The 20,796-nt window shown below is 36.7% G+C and overlaps 1 protein-coding gene across 1 annotated transcript in view; it reads right to left on the bottom strand.

Moving 5' to 3' along the window:
• Positions 1 to 20,796, bottom strand: part of WDTC1 (WD and tetratricopeptide repeats 1) — a 61,914-nt gene that overhangs the window by 28,137 nt on the left and 12,981 nt on the right. The window contains 2 exon segments of the mRNA XM_079114610.1: positions 14,268 to 14,351; positions 16,760 to 16,907. Coding sequence (XP_078970736.1) covers positions 14,268 to 14,351; positions 16,760 to 16,807 — 132 coding nt within the window. The 5' untranslated portion in view covers positions 16,808 to 16,907.

The following is a 20,796-nucleotide window of genomic DNA, read 5'->3' as shown; positions in this document are numbered from 1 at the left end:
CCAAATAAAACTTTTAAAAAAGAGGGGGCTCAGGATGTAGCTTCTGGGTTTGATCCCCACTACTAGAAAAATAAAAATAAAAAAGAAGGAAAGAAGACAACACAGAGAAAAAATTTTCAAATCATATATATAAAGAACACTTATGACTCATCAATAAAAAAGACAAATAATCTAATTACAAATGGACAAAGGATCTGAACACATTTACCCACAGAAAATAAACCAATATGGCCAATAAGCACATGAAAAGGACTGTCAATATCATTGGTCATTAGGGAAATGAAAATCAAAACTACAATTAGATACTACTTTATTCCTCCTAGGATAGTTATAATCAAAAAGATGGATAATAAGAACTGTTGATGGTGGATACAGTGGCACAAGCCTGTAATCCCAGTGACTTGGGAGGCTGAGGCAGGAGGATTGCAAGTTTGAGGCTAGCCTAGACAATTCAGTGAGACCCTGTCTTAAAATAAGAAAGTAAAAAAATAAGGGTTGGGATGTAGTTTGGTGGTAGAATGTCCCTAGTTCAATCTCTAGTACTGAAAAAAAAGTTGGCAATTACTCAAAAAGTTAAACATTTAATTACCATATAACTCAGCAATAACATCCTTAGGTACATACTGAAGAGAAATGAAAATAACAGTTACACAAAAACTTGCACATGAATTAAAAAAAAAATATATATATATATATTTTTTAGGGCTGGGGTTGTGGCTCAGTGGTAGAGTGCTTGCCTAGTGTGTGTGAGACACTGGGTTCAATCCCCAGCACAATAAAAAAAAAAAAAAAAACTAAACAAAATAAAGGCATTATTGGACAAAATAGCTACAACTATAAATATTAAAAATATATACATTAAAATATATACATATATTTTTAATTGTCAATGGATCTTTTGTTTAATTTTATTTATTTATGTGTGGTGCTCTGCAACTGAATCACAATTCCAGCCCCGCACATGAATTTTTATAGCAGCATTATTCATAATAACCCAAAAAGTAGAACAATCTGAATGTCTGTGAACTAATGAATGAATAGACAAAATATGGCAAATGTAACAATGCAATGTTATTTGGCCATAAAAAGGAACAAAGTATTGATTCATGTTACAACATGGATGAACCTCTAAAACATTATGCTAAGTGTAAAAAGTCAAACACAAAAAAGTCACATACTGTCTGATTCTATTTATATGAAATATCAAGAATAGGAAATTCTATTGTGATAGAAAATAGATTAGTGGTTGCTGGGATGCCACCGGGATGGGACGAGGGGAATGAGTGACTGCTAATTTGAGTAAGAGGTTCATTTTGGGGATGATGAAAATGTTCTGGAGTTAGCAAGCACTAATGATTGCATGACTTGGTGAATATACTTAAAAACCACTGAATTGTACACTTAAATAAAACACAAAATAAGCAAACAGGTAGCAGTCTGACTTTGGCCCACATATTATAATTTACTATCCTTTGAAATTTCTTATGAAATCAAATCTCCTCTCCATCTTTTTCTTTGAATGTGACTATTTGATGAACTTGGTACCAAGTTTACTTCTCCAAGATGATTAAAAAATAATAATATTAAATTGACAAGTGGTTAGGATCAGGTTACACTATGCCCATGGAACAGCTCTACCAATTCTATTGAAAAAGCATACTGATCTAGGTTATGATTTGCTTCCATAAAATTTGTAACGAGTTTATACATAAATTGTACAAGAAAAAATGGAAATAAAGAGCAATAAGAGCAGATTCCAGAGGTGAAATATATATAGTAGGATTCCTATATTGGTGGATTCCATATCTATGGATTCGACCAGTCATGGATCAAAAACAACTATGATGGCTGCATCTATGTGATGCAGACTTTTTTCTTATACTTATTCCTGAAACAATGTAACATTATGTTATGTAAATAAAACACATTTTATTAGGAATTTTGAGTAATCTACAGATGATTTAAAGTATTTGAGTATATGCATAAGTTATATGCAAATACCACACCATTTTATATAAGAGAATTGAGTATCTGAAGATTTGGAATCTGTGGGAAGTCCTGAAATAATCCCCCAAGGATACCAAGGGATGACTTGTATAGTATATGTAACTTGTTTAAGGGTAATACTAAGAAAACTAATAAGGCAAGAGAATAAATCCGCTAAGCAAAGAACTATTTAGTAAGTCCTTTTAGTAAGGAAGACACAATGATGAGGTGGAAAGAATATGAACTCTGGAGTATGACGGGACTGATATAAATCCCATTAATCTTATTTCCACACTCATTTGACCTTAAAGATGTTCAGTTTTATTCTCATTTGTAAAATGAGTTTTCTCTCTTCTCTTCTATACCATGTATCTAACCCAATGCCAAGAAATCCCATAGATGAATGAAATAGGAGGGATCAAAATGTGTCACAACCTCAATGTGAAAAAGTAAAATTTTGGTGATACAACGAAAAATGAAAGCAAGTGCCCCCTGCCCCATGATGACTGCAGAAAAGTCCAGATATTTGGCTCCTGTCCAGCTAGGAATAAAATTCACTGAGCCAAGATGACCTAACACACATAACTAAAAGGGGCTTGGGGAATTTTCAGCAAAGATGTCCAAAGAAAAAGGAAAAGTGATTTGGTTTTATATAACAGAACATCTTAGAATTAATTCTAATTAACATTAAATTCTCTAATCTCAATTTCCCTTCTGGCTCTCTTATTTGGTTGCTACTATAACAGTCCTTTGTATTTTCTCAATGAACATTTCTAACTTGCTATTTTGAAACAATTTCAAATGTATAAAAAGTTTCAAGAGTAGTAAAGAACGCAACTACGTTCAGATGGAAAGAACACCCATTCGTTCTTTCCATCTAATTTATTAACACCACCATAGTTTCTCTCCCTGTCTCCTGCTTTCTCTCTGTGGGTACAGAGAGACACACATGTGCAAGCACTTTCTTCCTGAACCACTGGATAATAATGTGCAGACTGCAAGACTCTCTCCACTTAACTGCATCATGTATTTTCTAAGAACTTGGTTGTTCTTTTATTTTTATTTATTTTAATTTCCTTTTTTAGATGTTGATGGACCTTTATTTTATTTATTCATTTATATGTGGTGCTGAGAATCAAACCCAGTGCCTCACACATGCTGGGCAAGCACTTTACCACTGAGCTGCAATTCCAGCCCTATTCTTTTATTTATATGGAGTTGTTTATCAAAACAGGAAATTTAATACTAACACGATACCAATATCTAATTATAATCCATATTCAGATTTTGACCACTGTCTCAATAATATCCTCTTTATTTTCCTGACCCAAGATCCAACTCAGGAGCACACACTACGTTTAGCTCTCACTTACTCTTTGGTCTTTAACCTCGGAATAGCTCCTCAGCATTTCTTTGTTAATGACATTGACATTTTTGAAGAATAAATCAGTTCTTCTGGTTAGTTTGGATTTGTCTCAGTATTTCCTCATTAGACTTAGCTACTGCATTTTGACAGATATACTACCTCAATGATTTTGTGTCCTTATTGCTTAATATCAGGTGGCACATATTGCCTGTTTGTCCTGGTCAAAGTACCCACCAGATTTCTCCACTATGTTAATATTTTCCCCTTTGTTATTTGTGAGGAAATACTTTACATTGTGCAAATAATCTTGTCCTCCATCAAATTTTCACACAATGGTTTCAATCACCCATTGATTATTCCTGCCTCAATCATTTATTAGTATGGTAATTATAAAAGGTTGATTTTCTAATTCTATCATTTCTTTATTTAATGGTTGGCATTCTATTAGAATGAACTACACCCCCCATAAGTGCAAACTCAGATTTTTTATCTGATGGGTTTTATTACTCTCATGATTCATCCCCATACTAAAATTGTTCCAGATTTGGCCAATAGCATGGCCTGCAAGTTGGCTCCAATGTCCTTACAATATATTTCTATCATTTTTAATGTGTTTCTTTACAAAATGTCATAGTTTCACCTTATACTTTCTCTGTCCAAGCCAATTATTTCTCCAGGGATACTGATTCCTTGCAGTAAGGAATGATATTTTAAAAATTGTAACTATTTATGAGACACTGGGAATTGAACCCAGGGGTGCTTTACCACTGAGTTACATCACTATCCCTTTTTATTTTGAGACAGTGTATTGCTAAGTTGCTGAGACTGGTCTCAAACTTGTGATCCTCCTTTCTCAGCCTCCTGAGTTGCATGTGCCACTAGATCCATTTACTAAAGAGTAACTGCTGAGGTATAATGCCTTTAGACCCTTTCAATGGACAAAAGTTGGAAATACACACACACACATTTTACATATATATTTTAAAAATCATGAGTTCATATTGATACTGCTAATATCAATCCAGTATTTCAGAGTTCTTTGCATTTTCCTATTCCCTATTCGAATATACCTTTTGCCACAGTGATAATTTTGGCTCTTCAAAACATTGTTATATTTATTAATTCATTCAATTCTACAACACATACAAAATAGTTACAAAATTGCTATAGCAATACCATCACCAATAACAAATCTACAAAGTATAATTCAGGATTTCTTTGAAGTTCAGATTGAGCATGGTGGCACCCACCCGTAATCCCAGAGACTCAGGAGGTTGAGGTAGGAGGATTCCAAGTTTGAGGCCGGACTCGGCAACTTAGTAAGACCCTGTCTCAAAATTTTAAAAAATCTAAAGGGTTAGAGATGCAGTGGTAGAGCTGCCCCTGGATTCAGTCCCTGGTTTAAAAAAAGAAAAATATTTCATTGAAGTTCATTGTAATCCCAGTGATTTAGGAGGCTGAGGGAGGAGGATTCCAAGTTCAAGGCTAACTTTAGCAATTGAAAGAGACCTTCAGGAACTCAGTGAAACCCTGTCTCAAAATAAAAAATAAAATAAAAAGATTGGGTATGTAGCTCAGTGGTAAAGTACCTCTGGTTTCCATCCCCAGTACCCCCATGCCAAAAATTACTTGAGTTAGTTGGCATCCACCTTCTAACCTTTCTTGATTTAGTCTTACTTTTTAGATATGTAAAATCTCAACATGATTCTTAAAGTAAAAATTATAAAAAGGAAAGTCCAGAGAGGAGTTACTTTCCTTTTTATTCCTCCACTATTGCCACCTCTACTCCTGGAGGTGACCAATTTCATTAGTTTCTGCTTATCCTTCCTGTGCTTCTGTGTGCCAAAAAATATGTGGAAACATATCAATTCTTATTCTCTCCTTTGTTACACAAAAAAATGGCAAAAATTATATTAAACAGCCCTCAAACATATGAAATGTATGGTCAACTTCATTCACAAGAGAAATGTAACTTACTCTGAGATAACATTTTTCTTTTGTTCAGATACTATTTTTTCACCTGTCAGAATGTTAAGAAAAAAGTCAAAAGCTTAACCACACAGTCCATTGGTAAGCTGTGGAAAACAGGCACTCTCATGTATTGCTGATGAGACGGCATATTATGCAACTCCCATGGTGGGAAATTTGGCAATATCTAACACATATGTTTGCCCTCTGACCAGCATTCCACTTCTAGTTTTTTACCCTAAAGATACATCTCCAGAAATACTAAAATAACATATATTCAAGGCTATTCACTATGATATTGCTATAATTGTAAATTATTAGAAACAATTCTAAGTACCCACAGTTGGGAAATTCATTAAATAAATAATGCTATACAAGAGCATACCACACATATAAAAGATAAGGAAGAACTCTATGGACTTATAAGGGATGATTTCTAAGATATATTGGTAAGTAGAATAAGCCAAGAACAAGATAATATGTTTTTATCTGTATACATCATGCTTTGGTAGTTCTTCATCTCAAAAGGACCTCCAAGCCCAGTCAGTCAACCTGTCTCCTCTCTCCTTCCCTATCCAGTCAAGCGTCCATGATTGAGACTAGCATGGTGGCACATGCCCAAAGTTCCAGCCACTAGGGAAGGTGAGGCGGGAGGATTACTTGAGCCCAAGATTTTGAGACCAGCCTAACAACATAGCAGGACACCCCTTCTCAAAGATACATCCATAACTCATTACCACAATAATCTCTCGCAACATACATCTGACAAAACCCACATTTTAGATCATTTTCTATATCTTCATTTTTTTCTTTCTCTACCAATTCTTTCTTCTAGAGATTAAACATGCTCAAATCTCTCTAACCTAAAAAAGTCCTTCCTTGGTAGCAAATCTGTGTCTACTTATGGCTTTCCATTTCTCTTCCCCTTCACAGCTGGGCTGAAATAGTAACCTGTACTTGGTATGCTCTTCCTTTCACTTCTCAATATCCACACCACACTCCAGAGACATGGCTTTTGCCAAAGTTACTATTGTAGCTTCCTTGCCCAAAATCAATGGATACCTTCTTGGTCTATATTGTACTTGACCTTTGGCAGTATTTGATGGTGTTGTCCATTTTCTCCTTAATAAAAGTTTCTTCAGAGTTCTGCAACATCATGCTCTCTGTTCTCCTTCCTATCCCTTTGGTTGTTTTGTTTGTTTGTTTTGGTTTTGATGGTACTGAAGACTGAACACAGAGCTTTGTGTATGCCAGAGAAGCACTTTATCAACCCCCAGTCCTTGGTTGTTACATACTCCTCTTCGTGTATCTGGTCCTTTAATGTTGGTCTTAATGGATTCATCTAGACTTCCTTCTTGCTGTACACAATGCCATCACAACTCACTTTCATGGCTTCAATCTATATGTTGCTCACTACTCCCAAATGACATCTTTAGTCTGTACCTCTATTCTGAGCTCAATCCAAATAGTTCAACTACCTGTCTAGATAGTGCTGATCTATCACCAGTCATCTTTCCCTCAAATCTGTTCATGTACCCCCCTGCTACTCAAGACAGAAACATGATCTTCATTCTTTACTCCTCTCTTCCTGTTTTCCCACATCCAATCACCAAGAATTCTGATAATTCTACCTCTTATACGTTTCAGATTCACTGACTTTTCTCCATCCAAATTACCACTTAGTTCAGGTAACCCACAATTCCTCCTGAGTCACTGTCACACTTCTAAACTAGTTTGGCTGTCTCCAGTTTAAATTTCTGCAATCTATTCTTCATTTTGAATGCCATTATTTTTTAAAATATTCTTATTTTGAGACATTGTCTAAGTTTCTTAAGGCATTCCTAAATGGCTGAGGCTGGCCTAGAACTTGCAATCCTCCCATATCAGTACCCTGAGTGACTGGGATTACAGGTGAGCACCACCAAGCCTGACCCCGACAAGATTGATTTTGTTTAAAGCATATTCTGACCATGTTGTTCCTATGTATAAGCCATTCAATGGCTCTCTACCTCCTAAGGATAAAGTCCATAGTCTTCAACATAGCTTACAGTGTTCATTATGTTCATTGTGAACAATTCATCCACACTCACCTCACCAGCCTCACCTGTCATCCCTCTTCTGTTTGTATTCTTTGACAGTTTGCTCTCTTGAACTGAATACCTTCTACTATCTCTTGTATCACTCACATGCTGTTCTGGAACATTCTTTCTCCCTACCACCCCACCCATCTGATTAGTTACTCCCATCCATCTTTCAGGTGTAAACTTAAAACACATTTTTCTGAGCAGAAGTTGCATGGAGATCTCTCTGGTTCATCATTTTGCACTTGTCTGTAAAATGTCTCAGAATGATGATGATCATATTGGTTTTGGGGAGAAAACAGTATTTATTGAGCATTATGTCTGATATAAGAGTGAAGGAGTATAATAGAAGTTTAAATTAGTACAAACTTGCCAGGCACAGTGGCTCTCACCAGTAATCCCAACAACTCAGGTGGCTGAGGATTGAATTTGAGGCCCAGTCTGGGAAACTTAGTGAAACCTTGTCTCGATAAAAAAAAAAAAAAAAAAAGGCTGGGGATGTAGCTTAGTTAGTGGTAGAGCATCCCTGGGTTCAATCCCCAGTACCTAAATTAATAGGTTAAAAACTCCATGGAAGGCAATTTTGGCAATATTTATCATATATTTCTTACCTATTAATCCCTCTCCAGGTATTTATCCTATAGATATATCCTCATATGTGCCAAGTGACATTGCAAGGAATAACGCTAAACATACAAAAGATTAGAATCAATCAACATGTCCACATTAGGGACAATGTAAATAAATTTTGGCATATTCATGTAACAGAACACTCTACAGTCATGAAAGAATTAAAAATATCTTTATCTATTGATAGAGTAAAATTATTAAGTGTGTTCCTAAATTTAAATACTAAGGTACAAAACAGTAAATATGTTAGGCTACAACTTGTGAGAAAAAGTGAGAATTTTACTCATAAAATCCGAAAGTATACTGATTGCAATAGTTGACTTCAAGTGAATGATAAGTAGCTGGGGAAAAAAGTGGCAAGGAGATCCTGAAAACTTTTTGAATTAGAACCATATGAATGTTGACCTACTAAAACAATAAGCAAACAAGAAAGGAAAGGGCACAAATAAGGTGCCATGTTAAAGAACATGTTTAGGAGTTATCATTCATGTGGTCCATCCAAACCTCCAGACCCGAGAAGACAGTGAAGTCCTCTAGGATTAAGACACAAGGAGGGGCTGGGGCTCAGTTGTTGGAGTGCTTGCCTAGCACAGGGCCCTAGGTTCACTCCCCAGCACCTCACACACACACACACACACACACACACACACACACACACACACACAGACACGATGAGGGGCTGGGGTTGTGGCTCAGTGGTAGAGCACTTGCCTAGCATGGGTGAGGCACTGGGCTCAATCCTCAGCACCACATAAAAATAAATCAAATATAGGTTGTGTCCATCTATAAAGAAAAAAAATTTTAAAAAGACACAATGAACACTTTTAGATCATGATTTAGTTTAAAAATCTACAGTGCCAGGATTTGAGAGTGCCAAGGATAATTTCCTAATACAAAAGAGGGAGGAATGCAATACAATAAATAAACTTCTTATTCAGAAGAAAGAACTAGGAGTCAGATGTGGTGGCACATACCTGTAATCCCAATGACTCAGGAGGCTAAGACAGGAGGATCACAAGTTTGAGGCCAGTCTCAGCAACTTAGCAAGGCCCTAAACAACTCAGTGAGACCCTGTCTCTAAATAAAATATAACAAAAGGGCTGGGGATGTGACTCAGTGGTTAAGTACCCCTGGTTTCAATCCCTTGTACAAAAAACTAACAACGACAAAAACAAAACACTAAATTTTCCAAGACAAAAATAATTTAATGAGAAGAGTGGCATTGTTTTACATTTTTGTAAACCTCTTTTAATATCTAGCTTAATGGCAGACCAATAGGTTTTCATCTGCTTTTGCACTCAGAGTGTTGCAATGTTATTTTAGTTGAAGTAATATGACAATAATCCAGCCTCACAAAGATAAGTAATTGGAAGAGGGAGAAGTATTTTAATAGCCTTTTCAGATAAATTGTGTATATCCTTCTTTGACACTATACCAAAATTTGATAAGTAATAGTTTCTTAAAGGTTAGATTAAAATTTGACAAGTAATAGTTTCTTAAAGGTTAGTCAGAATGTAGAATCTGGAATCTCATAAATAAATGAATGATTGGTCCCCTGCTACATTAAAATGAATTGGTGAGGGTCTGAAGATGTAGCTTCATGTAGAGCACATTCTGCATGTCCTTAGCATGAATGAGGCAGTGGGTTCAATCTCTAGCACCATAAAACCCAAATGCCAAAAACACATTGGTGTATTCTACACTGAATCTGTAAATGGGTCTACACATATATGATTTTGTTACATCATACATCGGTCAGTTTGAAATCAGTGACTCACTGAAATATGGAGATCTTTAAGTGTTAACACATTTTATTATATATATATATATATATATATATATATATATATATATATATATTGCTAACTTCCTCTGCCAAACCTGCAGTGCCCATACAATATTGCTAACATTTGTTAATATTACCAGAGATTCCATCAAAAAAGTCAATTAAAGTGTCAAAAAGTTATCAACCTTACGTGACAGATACAAGTTTTCCTATATTCTATTTTTTTCTTTTTGCTTAAAAACTCTAACTTTTTCCTTGGCAAAAAATACTGTCAGTTGTTTTCCATGAAGTGACAATTCACTTCATTCATTTCAAGAAAATGTCTGCCAAATACTCATTTTTGAATAATCATAGTTTTTGTCTGCTAGCCATTCTTTTTTTTTTAACATTAAAAAATTTTAATTTTTTGATTAAAAAATTGTACACAAATGGGGGACAACTTTTCATTTCTCTGGTTGTACACGAAGTAGTCACACTGTTTATGTAATCATATGTGTACATAGGGTAATGATGTTTGTCTCATTCCGTTATCTTTCCTTCTCCTCCCCTTCTCCCCATCCCTCATTTCCCGCTACACAATCCAATGTTCCTCCATTCTTCCCTAATCCCCTCCCCCTACTTATGTATCATCATCCACTTACAGGAGAAAACATTCAGCCTTTGGTTTTGGGGATTGGCTTATCTTACTTAGCATGATATTCTCCAACTCCATCCATTTACCTGCAAATGCTATAATTTTATCATTCTTTATGGCAGAGTAATATTCCATTGTATATATATACCACAGTTTCTTTATCCACTCATCAATTGAGGGACATCTAGGTTGGTTCCACAATCTAGTTATTGTGAATTGAGCTGCTATGAACATTGATGTGGCTGCATCACTGTAGTATGCTGATTTTAAGTCCTCTGGGAATAGACCAAGAAGTGGGATAGCTGGGTCAAATGGTGGTTCCATTCCAAGTTTTCTAAGGAATCTCCATACTGCTTTCCAGAGTGGCTACACTAATTTGCAATCCTACCAGCAATGTATAAGTGTACCTTTTCGTCCACATCCTCACCAACACCTATTATTGCTTGTATTCTTGATAATCGCCATTCTAATTGGGATGAGATGAAATTTTAAGATAGTTTTGATTTGCATTTCTCTTATTACTAGAGATGTTGAACATTTTTTCATATATCTATTGATTGCTTGAAATCTTCTGTGAAGTGTCTGCTCAGTTCCTTGGCCCATTCATTGATTGGGTTATTTATATTTTTGGTGTTAAGTTTTTTGAGTTCTTTATAAATTCTGGAGATTAGTGCCATCTCTGAAGTGTGTGTGGAAAAGATTTTCTCCCACTCTGTAGGCTCTCTCTTCACATTGTTGATTGTTTCCTTTGCTGATAAAAGCTTTTTAGTTTGAATCTATCCCATTTATTGATTCCTGCTGTATTTCTTGTGCTTTGGGAGTCCTGTTAAGGAAGTATGGTCCTAAGCTGACATGATGAAGATTTGGGCCTACTTTTTCTTCTATTTGGTGCAGGGTCTCTGGTCTAATTCCTAGGTCCTTGATTCATTTTGAGTTGAGTTTTGTTCAGGGTGATAGTTAGGGGTTTAATTTCATTTTGCTGCATATGGATTTCCAGTTTTCCCAGCACCATTTGTTGAAGAGGCTATCTTTTCCCCATTGTATGTTTTTGGCAGCTTTGTCTAATATGAGATAACTGCATTAATGTGGGTTTATCTCTGTGTCCTCTATTCTGTACCACTGGTCTACCTGTCTATTTTGATGCCAATACCATGCTGTTTTTGTTACTATTGCTCTGTAGTATAGTTGAAGGTCTGGTATGGTGATAACTCCTGTTACTCTTTCTGCTAAGGATTGCTTTGGCTATTCTGGGTCTCTTATTCTTCCTGCCAGTCATTCCTTTTGGTGGTATTCCATTAAAAGAAAAAAAGTTTACTTGAACTTGCACCTCAAGTAACTACACAAGTGTTTTCTTCAAGCCTACTATCATGCTTCAGAATGCAGCACAAGGAATCTGAGTACTTCACATCAATCATACAGAATGCCACAGATTGAACTTAAGGATTAAAATTTAATAAAATTAAAACCTTTTGCTGCTTAACACCCAGGGCATTTTAAGTAAAACTGGCTTTTCTGTTGTCACTACATGTGCATGAGAATGAATAATTAAAAGACAGTTTGAGCTGGGCATGGTGGCAATACAACTCCCCCACCCCTCTACCCCCCAAAAAAAAGACAGTCTGATGCCATTTGCCTTGATTCTTGCTAAGGCAGCAGTAGTTTTACTCACTACTTTCTTTCTTTCTTTTTTTTTTTTTTTTTTTTTTTGATGCTAGAAATTGAACCCAGGGCCTCAAGTGTGCTAAGCATGCATTCTATTGTTGAACTATTAGTACAGAATACCTCTATGACTCTCCAGGTTTTTTCTCTAGTCCATATGTATCTTTTGATCCTAGACTTCACTGGACCCTGTAACAATGACAGAATCGTCCTTGCTCCTCCTATCAAAAGCTACATCCTCTTCTTTTACTCTGAATCCTTCCCTATAGCCTTCCCCAGGACATTCCTGATTAGATATTCTGTCAATATCTTTCTCTCTCATCAACATACAAACACACTAATTTTTCTTCCCATTCTTACAAATTCTTCCTTTGATCCTATAGACCAGTTTGGTTATTGACCTGTTTCTCTGTTTCCTTTTGTTAAACAAAAAGAAGCTTAAGAGTTGTCTACATTTGCTGTTGTTGATCCCTCACTTCCCATTCACTAACCAGCCCCTCCAACGTAGCTTTTGTTCCCACTACTCCAAAAAAGCTGCTTAGGTCCCTAGGCATGGGTGTGCACACCTATAACCCCAGCAACTTGGGAAGCTGAGGCAGGAGGATCTCTAGTTCAAAGCCAGCCTTAGTAGCTTAGTAAGGCACTAAGCAACTTAGTGAGACCCTGTATCAAAATGGAATGTGGGAATGTGGCTCAGTGGTTAAGCACCCCTGGGATCAATCCTCAGTACCAAAAAATCAAAATAAAAAATAAACTTGGGATAACTTGTACAAAGCAATACCACTAAAAGTGGAAAAGACAGGATTAAAATTTTTTTCCTTTAATATCCAGTCTCTTAACTAGAATCCTGCTTCATAATACACAAAGTAATATACCAAATGTTATCAATGTTTACCTATAACTTGCAGAATTAAAATTATTTTGTTTCCTTCCCTGTATTTTTCTATCTAGTCCATATTTTCTACTATTACATTTATTACTTCTATAATCAGCAAAACATTAAGGAAAAATTATGATGACTACTTGGTAACATGGAAAAAAGGATTGTATGTTGACTTTAAAAAGACAAATTTCAATGTAAAGTAAGATTATAATTATGTGAAAATTTGCAAGAGATAAAAGGAGTTATTAAAATGCCATTAATAATTGTATTATTGAGGTGGGATTAAGAATGTGATTCCCTAGGCTACAGATGTAGCTTAGTGGTAGCATGCTTGCCTAGCATGTGCAAGGTTGTGGTTTCAATACCTGACAAAGCAAAAGTAATAAGAATAATAATAAAAAGGAAATAATTTCTCCATCTTTTCCATATTACTATTAATGTAATTATTGTTATCATTATTAATGTAATATTTTATAATAGATACAAGTTTAAGATTAAAAAGAAGCAAAAAAACCACCTATAATCTCATTACCTCAAGATTACACTGCTAACATTCAACAAAATTCTACTTCTTTTTCTAAGATCACTTATATATACTAACCTAAAGGAATCAAAGAGAATTCTTACTCAACCTACAGGTAACAATAAGTTGGATAGGACAGCTAAAATTTAGATTCAAATAGAATCATAAGTAAGAAAATGGAATTAGCATTATAGAATACCTCTATGTCAGACAAAATGAAGAAGATGAATTTTTAGACTAAAAGCCTGGCCCCTTCATGGATTTGTCAGACCAATCCTGGACAAGGTCTTGGCTTTCTAAAATGTTTTTTTTTTTTTTTTTTTTTTTTTTTTTTAATACCTATTTCCTATTTATCTCCCCAAATAATTGCTTTTAAGTTAAAATGAAAAATTGTGTGTGTGCATTTAAGTAAGCATTATGTGTATATATGTCTGAAAATACTTTGTAAATTCTAAATTTCTATATACAGGTAAGAATCATTACAGTCTACACTAATAGTAAAAAGAGTGCTATGGAATTCAACAAACTTTTTCTAAGCACACAGCAAATAACAAGTTCAAAGAAAATGATTTCTATGTGACCGTGTTGATCACTAAACTGGATTCAGATTTAGCTGCCTAATAAAACTGCCTAATAAAAGGAGAGGTAATATTTAAGAATGAACTGTCTTTGAGCAATACCAAGAGGATTCTCTGTAGTCTGAAATGAAGAGAAGGTCATATGTGTCAAGGGTGCAAACTGCACCTCTTACCTGCAGCTCTGCTTCCAGGCCTAGTCTCCGGATAAAGGGGTCAGTGACATGGTAGCGCCGTTCAAAGCTCAGGGCACCCCGCTCCTGGAAACAGAAACTCATGATTTCATTGATTCAATTCAACATGATTTAGTACATACCTAATTCTATATCCAGCCCTGTGCTGGGCATCACAGGAGCTATAAAAGATAAAGAGTTGGTGTACATGAGTTTGTGCTATTCCTGGGCAGACATTAGAATATAATAGAAGAGAATGTAAGTACTAAATTGAAAATTAAAATGAAGCAATAAATTGTGCTGTTGAGGTTTTTTTTTTTTTTTTGAGACAAAAAGTAAAAGAAAAAATGGAAACAACAAATACATAATTTTTTCATCTATTTAGGTTAGAGAGAATAGGCATCATCTTTAGGATATATATGTTGTAGAAGATACATAAAGATAAAAATGACCTACTGAGTTTGTACCTCTAAGTAATAAATAGTCTGTTCTTGAGGGCCACACCCAGTCTAATGACATCCCCCAAACCCCCACAAATAGACAAAGCTAGAAGGATTCAGGGATGCAGGGGGAAATATACAAAACATACAGGCTAACATGCGCCAAGTACATGCTCCTGCACAGACATGCACTGAATTCTTCTAGATGATGACCACAGTTTATGATAAATACTACTTAATTTAAAAACATATTTTAGTTTACATTTTTTTAGCACTTAAGATTTTCAAAGCACTTTCTCATGTTCTTTAAGACTTCATTCTCAAAATCATCTTGGAAGCAAACAGATATTATTATTTAACAACAGGAAAACAAGGCATGGTCTATGGCCACACCATTCTGAATGTGCCCAATCACACTTGATCTCAGAAGCTAAGCAGGGTCGGTTAGTAACTGGTTAGTACTTAGATGGGAAAAAAAGAACCAAGGCACAGTGACTAGTTACATAGGTAGTTAGTTTACTTAGGGCAGTGGTGAGAAGAAACTCCTGACTCCAGTTTGGGGTTCTTACTATAGAAATACATTATGCCTAGGTTGATTCTATTCCATTAAACCTGGATGGCTCATACGTTGCTGGTGGGACTGCAAATTGGTGCAACCACTCTGCAAAGTAGTATGGAGACTCTTCATAAAACTTGGAATGGAACTACTATTTGACCCAGCTATCCCACTCCTTGGCCTACACCCAAAGGCTTAAAATCAGCACACTACAGTGATGCAGCCACATCAATGTTTACAGCAGCTTAATTCACAATAGCTAAAATACGGAACCAGCCTAGATGCCCTTCAACAGATGAATGGATAAATAAAATGTGGTATTTATACACAATGGAATACTACTCAGCCATAAAGAGAAATGAAATTATGGCATTTGGCAGTAAGTGGATGGATCTGGAGATTATCATGCTAAGTAAAATAAGCCAATCCCAAAAACCAAAGGCCCAATGTTCTACTGATATGTAGATGCTAACTCACAATAAGGGGTGTGGGTAGGGAAGAATAGTAGTACTTTGGATTATACAAAAGGGAATGAAGGGAAGGGAGGGGGAATGGGAATAGGAAAGACAGTGGAATGAATTGGACATTACTTTCCTGTATGCATATATGATTACATGACAATTCATTTAATGAATCACACACACACACAAACAAACAAAAAACAGGGGTTGGGGATATAGCTCAGTTGGTAAAGTGTGTGCCTTGCATGCACAAGGCCCTGGGTTCAATCCCCAGGACCACAAAAAAAAAAAACCAAAAAACCAATAACAACAACAAAAACAGGATGGCCCCCTTAGTAAGGGCTTCCCTGACAAAGCCTGGAGCCATCTCACCAACTGAACTGGACTATCCAGTCTTCTGTTCATCTCACAGGTATCAGAGACTTGGCTTTAGTACAGATGACTCAAAAAAGAAGAAACAATCTAAGCGACACTGGGACTAAGATCCCCCCAGGTTCTACATAACATTTACAACTGAGTGGCTGTAGCAACATAAAGAAACCATGTTTACTCTTGTGTGTACTGCCCAACAATCGGATGTGCACACATGCACAACACATTGATGGTGTCCCTCCCTCACCACACTACATTAATCTCAGCAGCCCAAGCACAAACTCTTAGACACAGGACTCTCCATAAATTCCATGTTCTTGAATAAAAGAAGATAGGAAGGTGTGGGTGGCACATGCCTATAATCCCAGCAATTTAGGAGGCTGAGGCAGAAGGATTGCAGTTGGAGGTCAGCCTCAGCAATTTAGACCCTGTTTCAAAATAAGAAATCTTAAAAAGGTTGGTGAAATAGCTCAGTGGTAAAGCACCCTGGGTTCAATCCCCAGTACCAAAACATCAGCAACAACAACAACAAAAATTACATAGTCCTGGGTCATTATCAACTAGCTATGTGACTCTAGTCAAGTCACCAACTTTAGACCTCAGTTTTTTCATCTGTAAAATGAAGAAAGAACCTCATGCTCTGATTCAGAAGTCTGGAATGCTTACCTTGATCTGCCTACGGATGAGGTCCCTAGTTATGTTGACTTTTGCCATCTTCTCTTAATAGGTTCAACAGGAAGAAGCTATGGAAGGATCTTCAGGACTCTGGTGCATTCCAGCCAAGTCCAGGTCCGCAAGACACACATTTAATTCCCTGGGGAAAGAAATATCATAAAATTTGGAGGGTAGAGTAAGGTGACTTCTGGGCCCTGATTCAACAGCTAAAACAGTCCACCAGCCCACTCAGTGAACTATTTCCTGTGATTTGTGTCAGAGTGGGTTGGCCCTGATCTGTAGTGTTGAAGAACCTCTGGAATGGGTAAAGGCAGCAGGGAGGACAGAGGCTCAGAGGCACAGGAAACACTGGAATAAACGTATGCTTTACCAGAAAATTGTGGAGTGGGGGGGAGGGATGTGTGTACAAAAGAAGAGAGCCAGAACAAGGTGCAGAGCTAGACTTTTACTTGCTCAGTTTGCATGGGTAGCAGCCATCTGAACATTTAACTATGCTTCAAATCCCTGGCCCTCAGCTTGGCTCTCCCCAAAACCAAATCAGAATCAAACACAGAACCTCAGCTCTCTCACAGATTCACATAGTCAAACAGTGGAAAGAGGACTGTCCAGATAGCTGAACAAATGGAAGTTCCTGGAGGGTGGTTCCCTTCCTGTATGCCGTGCTCTATGCATCTCTTTACCTGTATCCTCTGTAATATCCTTAATAATAAACCTGAAATTTTATAAAAAAGTGACACAGAAATGTAATGGTGACCATGTCCAAGATTCAACTCGATAAAGAAATTCCTCTTTAACATCCTGATAGATCCACCTTTAGTCTCACCATATCTTTTTTTTTTTTTTTTTGGTACTGGGGATTGATCCCCAGCCATTTTTTATATTTTATTTAGAGACAGGATCTCGCAAGTTGCTTAGGGCTTTGCTATATTGCTAAGGCTGGTTTTGAACTCACAATCTTCCTGCCTCAGTCTCCAGAGCCTCTGGGATTACAGATGTGTGCCACCACGCCTGGCTACCATATCTTGAATATATCCCTGTGTTATACTGCCTGGATTAGAAAGAACAAGTAATCCCATTCCCGAGAATTCTGCACAGAAAAACTAAAAACATTAAAGAAAAAAGTTCCATACTTCAGCATATTCATCACAGATTTTTTTTAACAGAAAAAAAATTAAAGCCACAAGTTTCTAATAATATAGGAATGGCTAAATGATAGTCATAGGATATTATACATTACTAGAAGTGTGAAAAATGCTATGTCATCATAGTATGCTTCTTTTTCAACAAACACATCATAGCTGTTTTAAAAAGGAAATATAAAAAATAATAATAGCTGCTTTGGATAACAGTATGACTGATTTTTTCTTCAACTTTTCAAATGTTTTAAATTTTTTTTTTCCCCTAGAAAGACACGTTTTGTGTGTGTGTGTGTGTGTGACAGGAACTGACCTCAGGGGCACTCAATCACATCCCCAGCCCTTTTTATTTTTTATTTTGAGACAGGGTCTTACTAAGTTGCTTAGGGCCTTGCTAAATTGCTGAGGCTAGTGCTTGAACTTACCATCCTCCTCCCAGTTGTTGGATTACAGGCGTGTGCCACCACACTCAGCCCACCGACACTTTTTAAAGGAAGTTCTGTCTCTTGTTATTTCCATATTTTGGTCTTAGTTCCACCTCTGGGCCACACAGAAGTCTACTCTTTCTTCCCCATGACAGCCCTCTGTGCGATGAGAATGGTTCTGTAGCTCCCCCAGACATTAGGACCTCCCAAGACCATTTCTAGATTTTCCACTAACCACCTGCAGATTTCTAACAAACCTGCCTGAAATTACACCTTTTTTACCTGATCTGTGAGTAGCCTCCCTCCTTTCTTTTGGCATTTAACGCAAAAGGAAACTGTACTTCTAAACATTAGATCATTACAGTGTTCTCCCCTTTAATGCTAAAACTTGCTGCTTGGTTAGGTGTTCCCATTCAGTTTGAGTTCTTTGGGGCCAATGTCTCCATGATTGATTTTAGAATCAGAAACTGTTTAAAAAAAAAAAAAAAAAAAAAAAAAAAGGCAAGAAATTTCTCTTACAGCACCTGTAAGCACCAAGAACATCCAGGAATACCAGATGAAAACAACTACATTTTCAAGATGTCTTTTCCAGGGGTTGTTGGCTACCGGATTAATGTAAGCTACATAGTGGCTGCAACTGTGTTTATACTCTGATTTGTGGTATAATGATCAAACCCAAAACAAAAATATAATTTCATACAATCAACCAACAATGTGGGATAAACCTTATTAAAATGAAAATAACACCAAAGCTAGGACCAGTGTGTGACCTTGCTCAAGTCTCTTAATCTCTCACAGGCATAGGAACAAAACACTGAAGGGTCCATGTATATCACCAGAAAAAGGTTCATTCCTTGCCCCTAATATAGTTTTCTTTGGAGAACTGCCATAGGAGTCAAATAAAATAATGTAAATCAGAAGTTTTTTTTTTTGTTTTTTTTTTTTTTTTTCAGGTTAGTGGTATAGCTCAGTGGCAGAGGACTTGCCTAGCATATATGAAGCCCTGGATTCAATTCCTGACAGAAAGGGGAAAAAAATGTATTTTTCTGTTAACAATGTAAATGCTTTTATCTGCTAAGAATAGTAATTTGCCAAATATTATGTATTTACTATGTGCCAGGCATTATGCTAAGAGCTTTTTATTCATTCATTAACTCATTTATTTATTCATTTAAAAAATGCAAGAAGTTTCTACTATGTGCCAGGTACTGTTCCAGGCCCAGGAGACAGCAGTGAGCAAAACAGGCAAGGTTCTTGCTTTCATGGTACTTAAACTGTAACAGGAGGAGACAGACAATAAATAATAATATAAGGCAGGCTGGGGAGATAGCTTAGTCGGTAGAGTGCTTGCGTTGCAAGCACAAGTTCCTGGGTTTGATCTCCAGCACCGAAAAAAAAAAAAAAAATATATATATATATATATAAGGCTGGGGATGTAGCACAGTGGTAGAGTGCTTGCATAGCATACACACAAGTCCCTGGGTTTTGATTCCCAGTACCACAAAAAATGAACACAAAATACCCAATATATACACATACGTGCATGTACACATACACACAAATAAAAATAAGAAGATAGCCAACAGTGAAAAATGCTATGATGACAATAAAACAGGATGATGTGACAGTGACTCATGACCTATTTTTAGACTTGAGGTTGAAGATGATGTAGCAGTCATTTTTGGAATTGTCTAGCTGCTCAAAACCCTTTCCCATATTTTGGGAATTCCCCATCTAATGAGTCTGGTGGGAAGCAGAGCCCCTTCCCAGTACAAAGTGAGAATGATGGCCAGTGAGATTCTCTTTCTGAGACTCCCTTGTAGCTAGAATGTGCACATATGGTCCAGGCTCCACCAACTAGACCCATTATTCCTGGATCTTGAACTGGGTTCTCGTGTCACAGAGTCTGAGGACAGCAAAGAGTCCCCACTGGGGTACAGCAATGGGTGGCTATAGTGACCATCAAGGTCCAGAGCTGCTGGTGGTAGTGGTATACACTGTGTGCGTGGTGATAGCAACAGTGTCCTCACTGGACTGGTTCTGTGAATTACAGCCCAGATTTTCTTGTTCTAGCCCATTTTCAAGTCTGTCTCTGTAGCCTTCCCTGAGAGTGCAAAGGCAGAAGAGAAAGGTGGGGGAAGAGAGATTCAAAAATTTGTAAGATTCGAGCTCCTACCATCTCCATTCTACAGATAAGAAAACAGATTCATGGACATAAAACAATTTTCACAACATCACTCAGCTAATAACCTGGAGCTGGAGCAGAGATTCAAACCCAGGGCTATGAGTCCAAAGTCCATACTCTTAACCCCTATGGCATGTAATGTCCTACATTAATAAGCATTATGAAAATACCCCAAAAGAGTCAACTAAATTGTCTCTACTCATTAATTTTCTTACAAAATTAACTGAGTATTTACCAATCACCAAGCAATTTTTTGTTAGATGTGGGGAACACTGAGATGAA

Source organism: Sciurus vulgaris (assembly GCF_902686455.1).
Source record: "Sciurus vulgaris genome assembly, chromosome: 1".
Taxonomy (NCBI): Eukaryota; Metazoa; Chordata; class Mammalia; order Rodentia; family Sciuridae; genus Sciurus; species Sciurus vulgaris.
The sequence above is the reverse complement of the archived record's forward strand: the minus strand, read 5'-3'. Positions and strand labels throughout refer to the sequence as shown.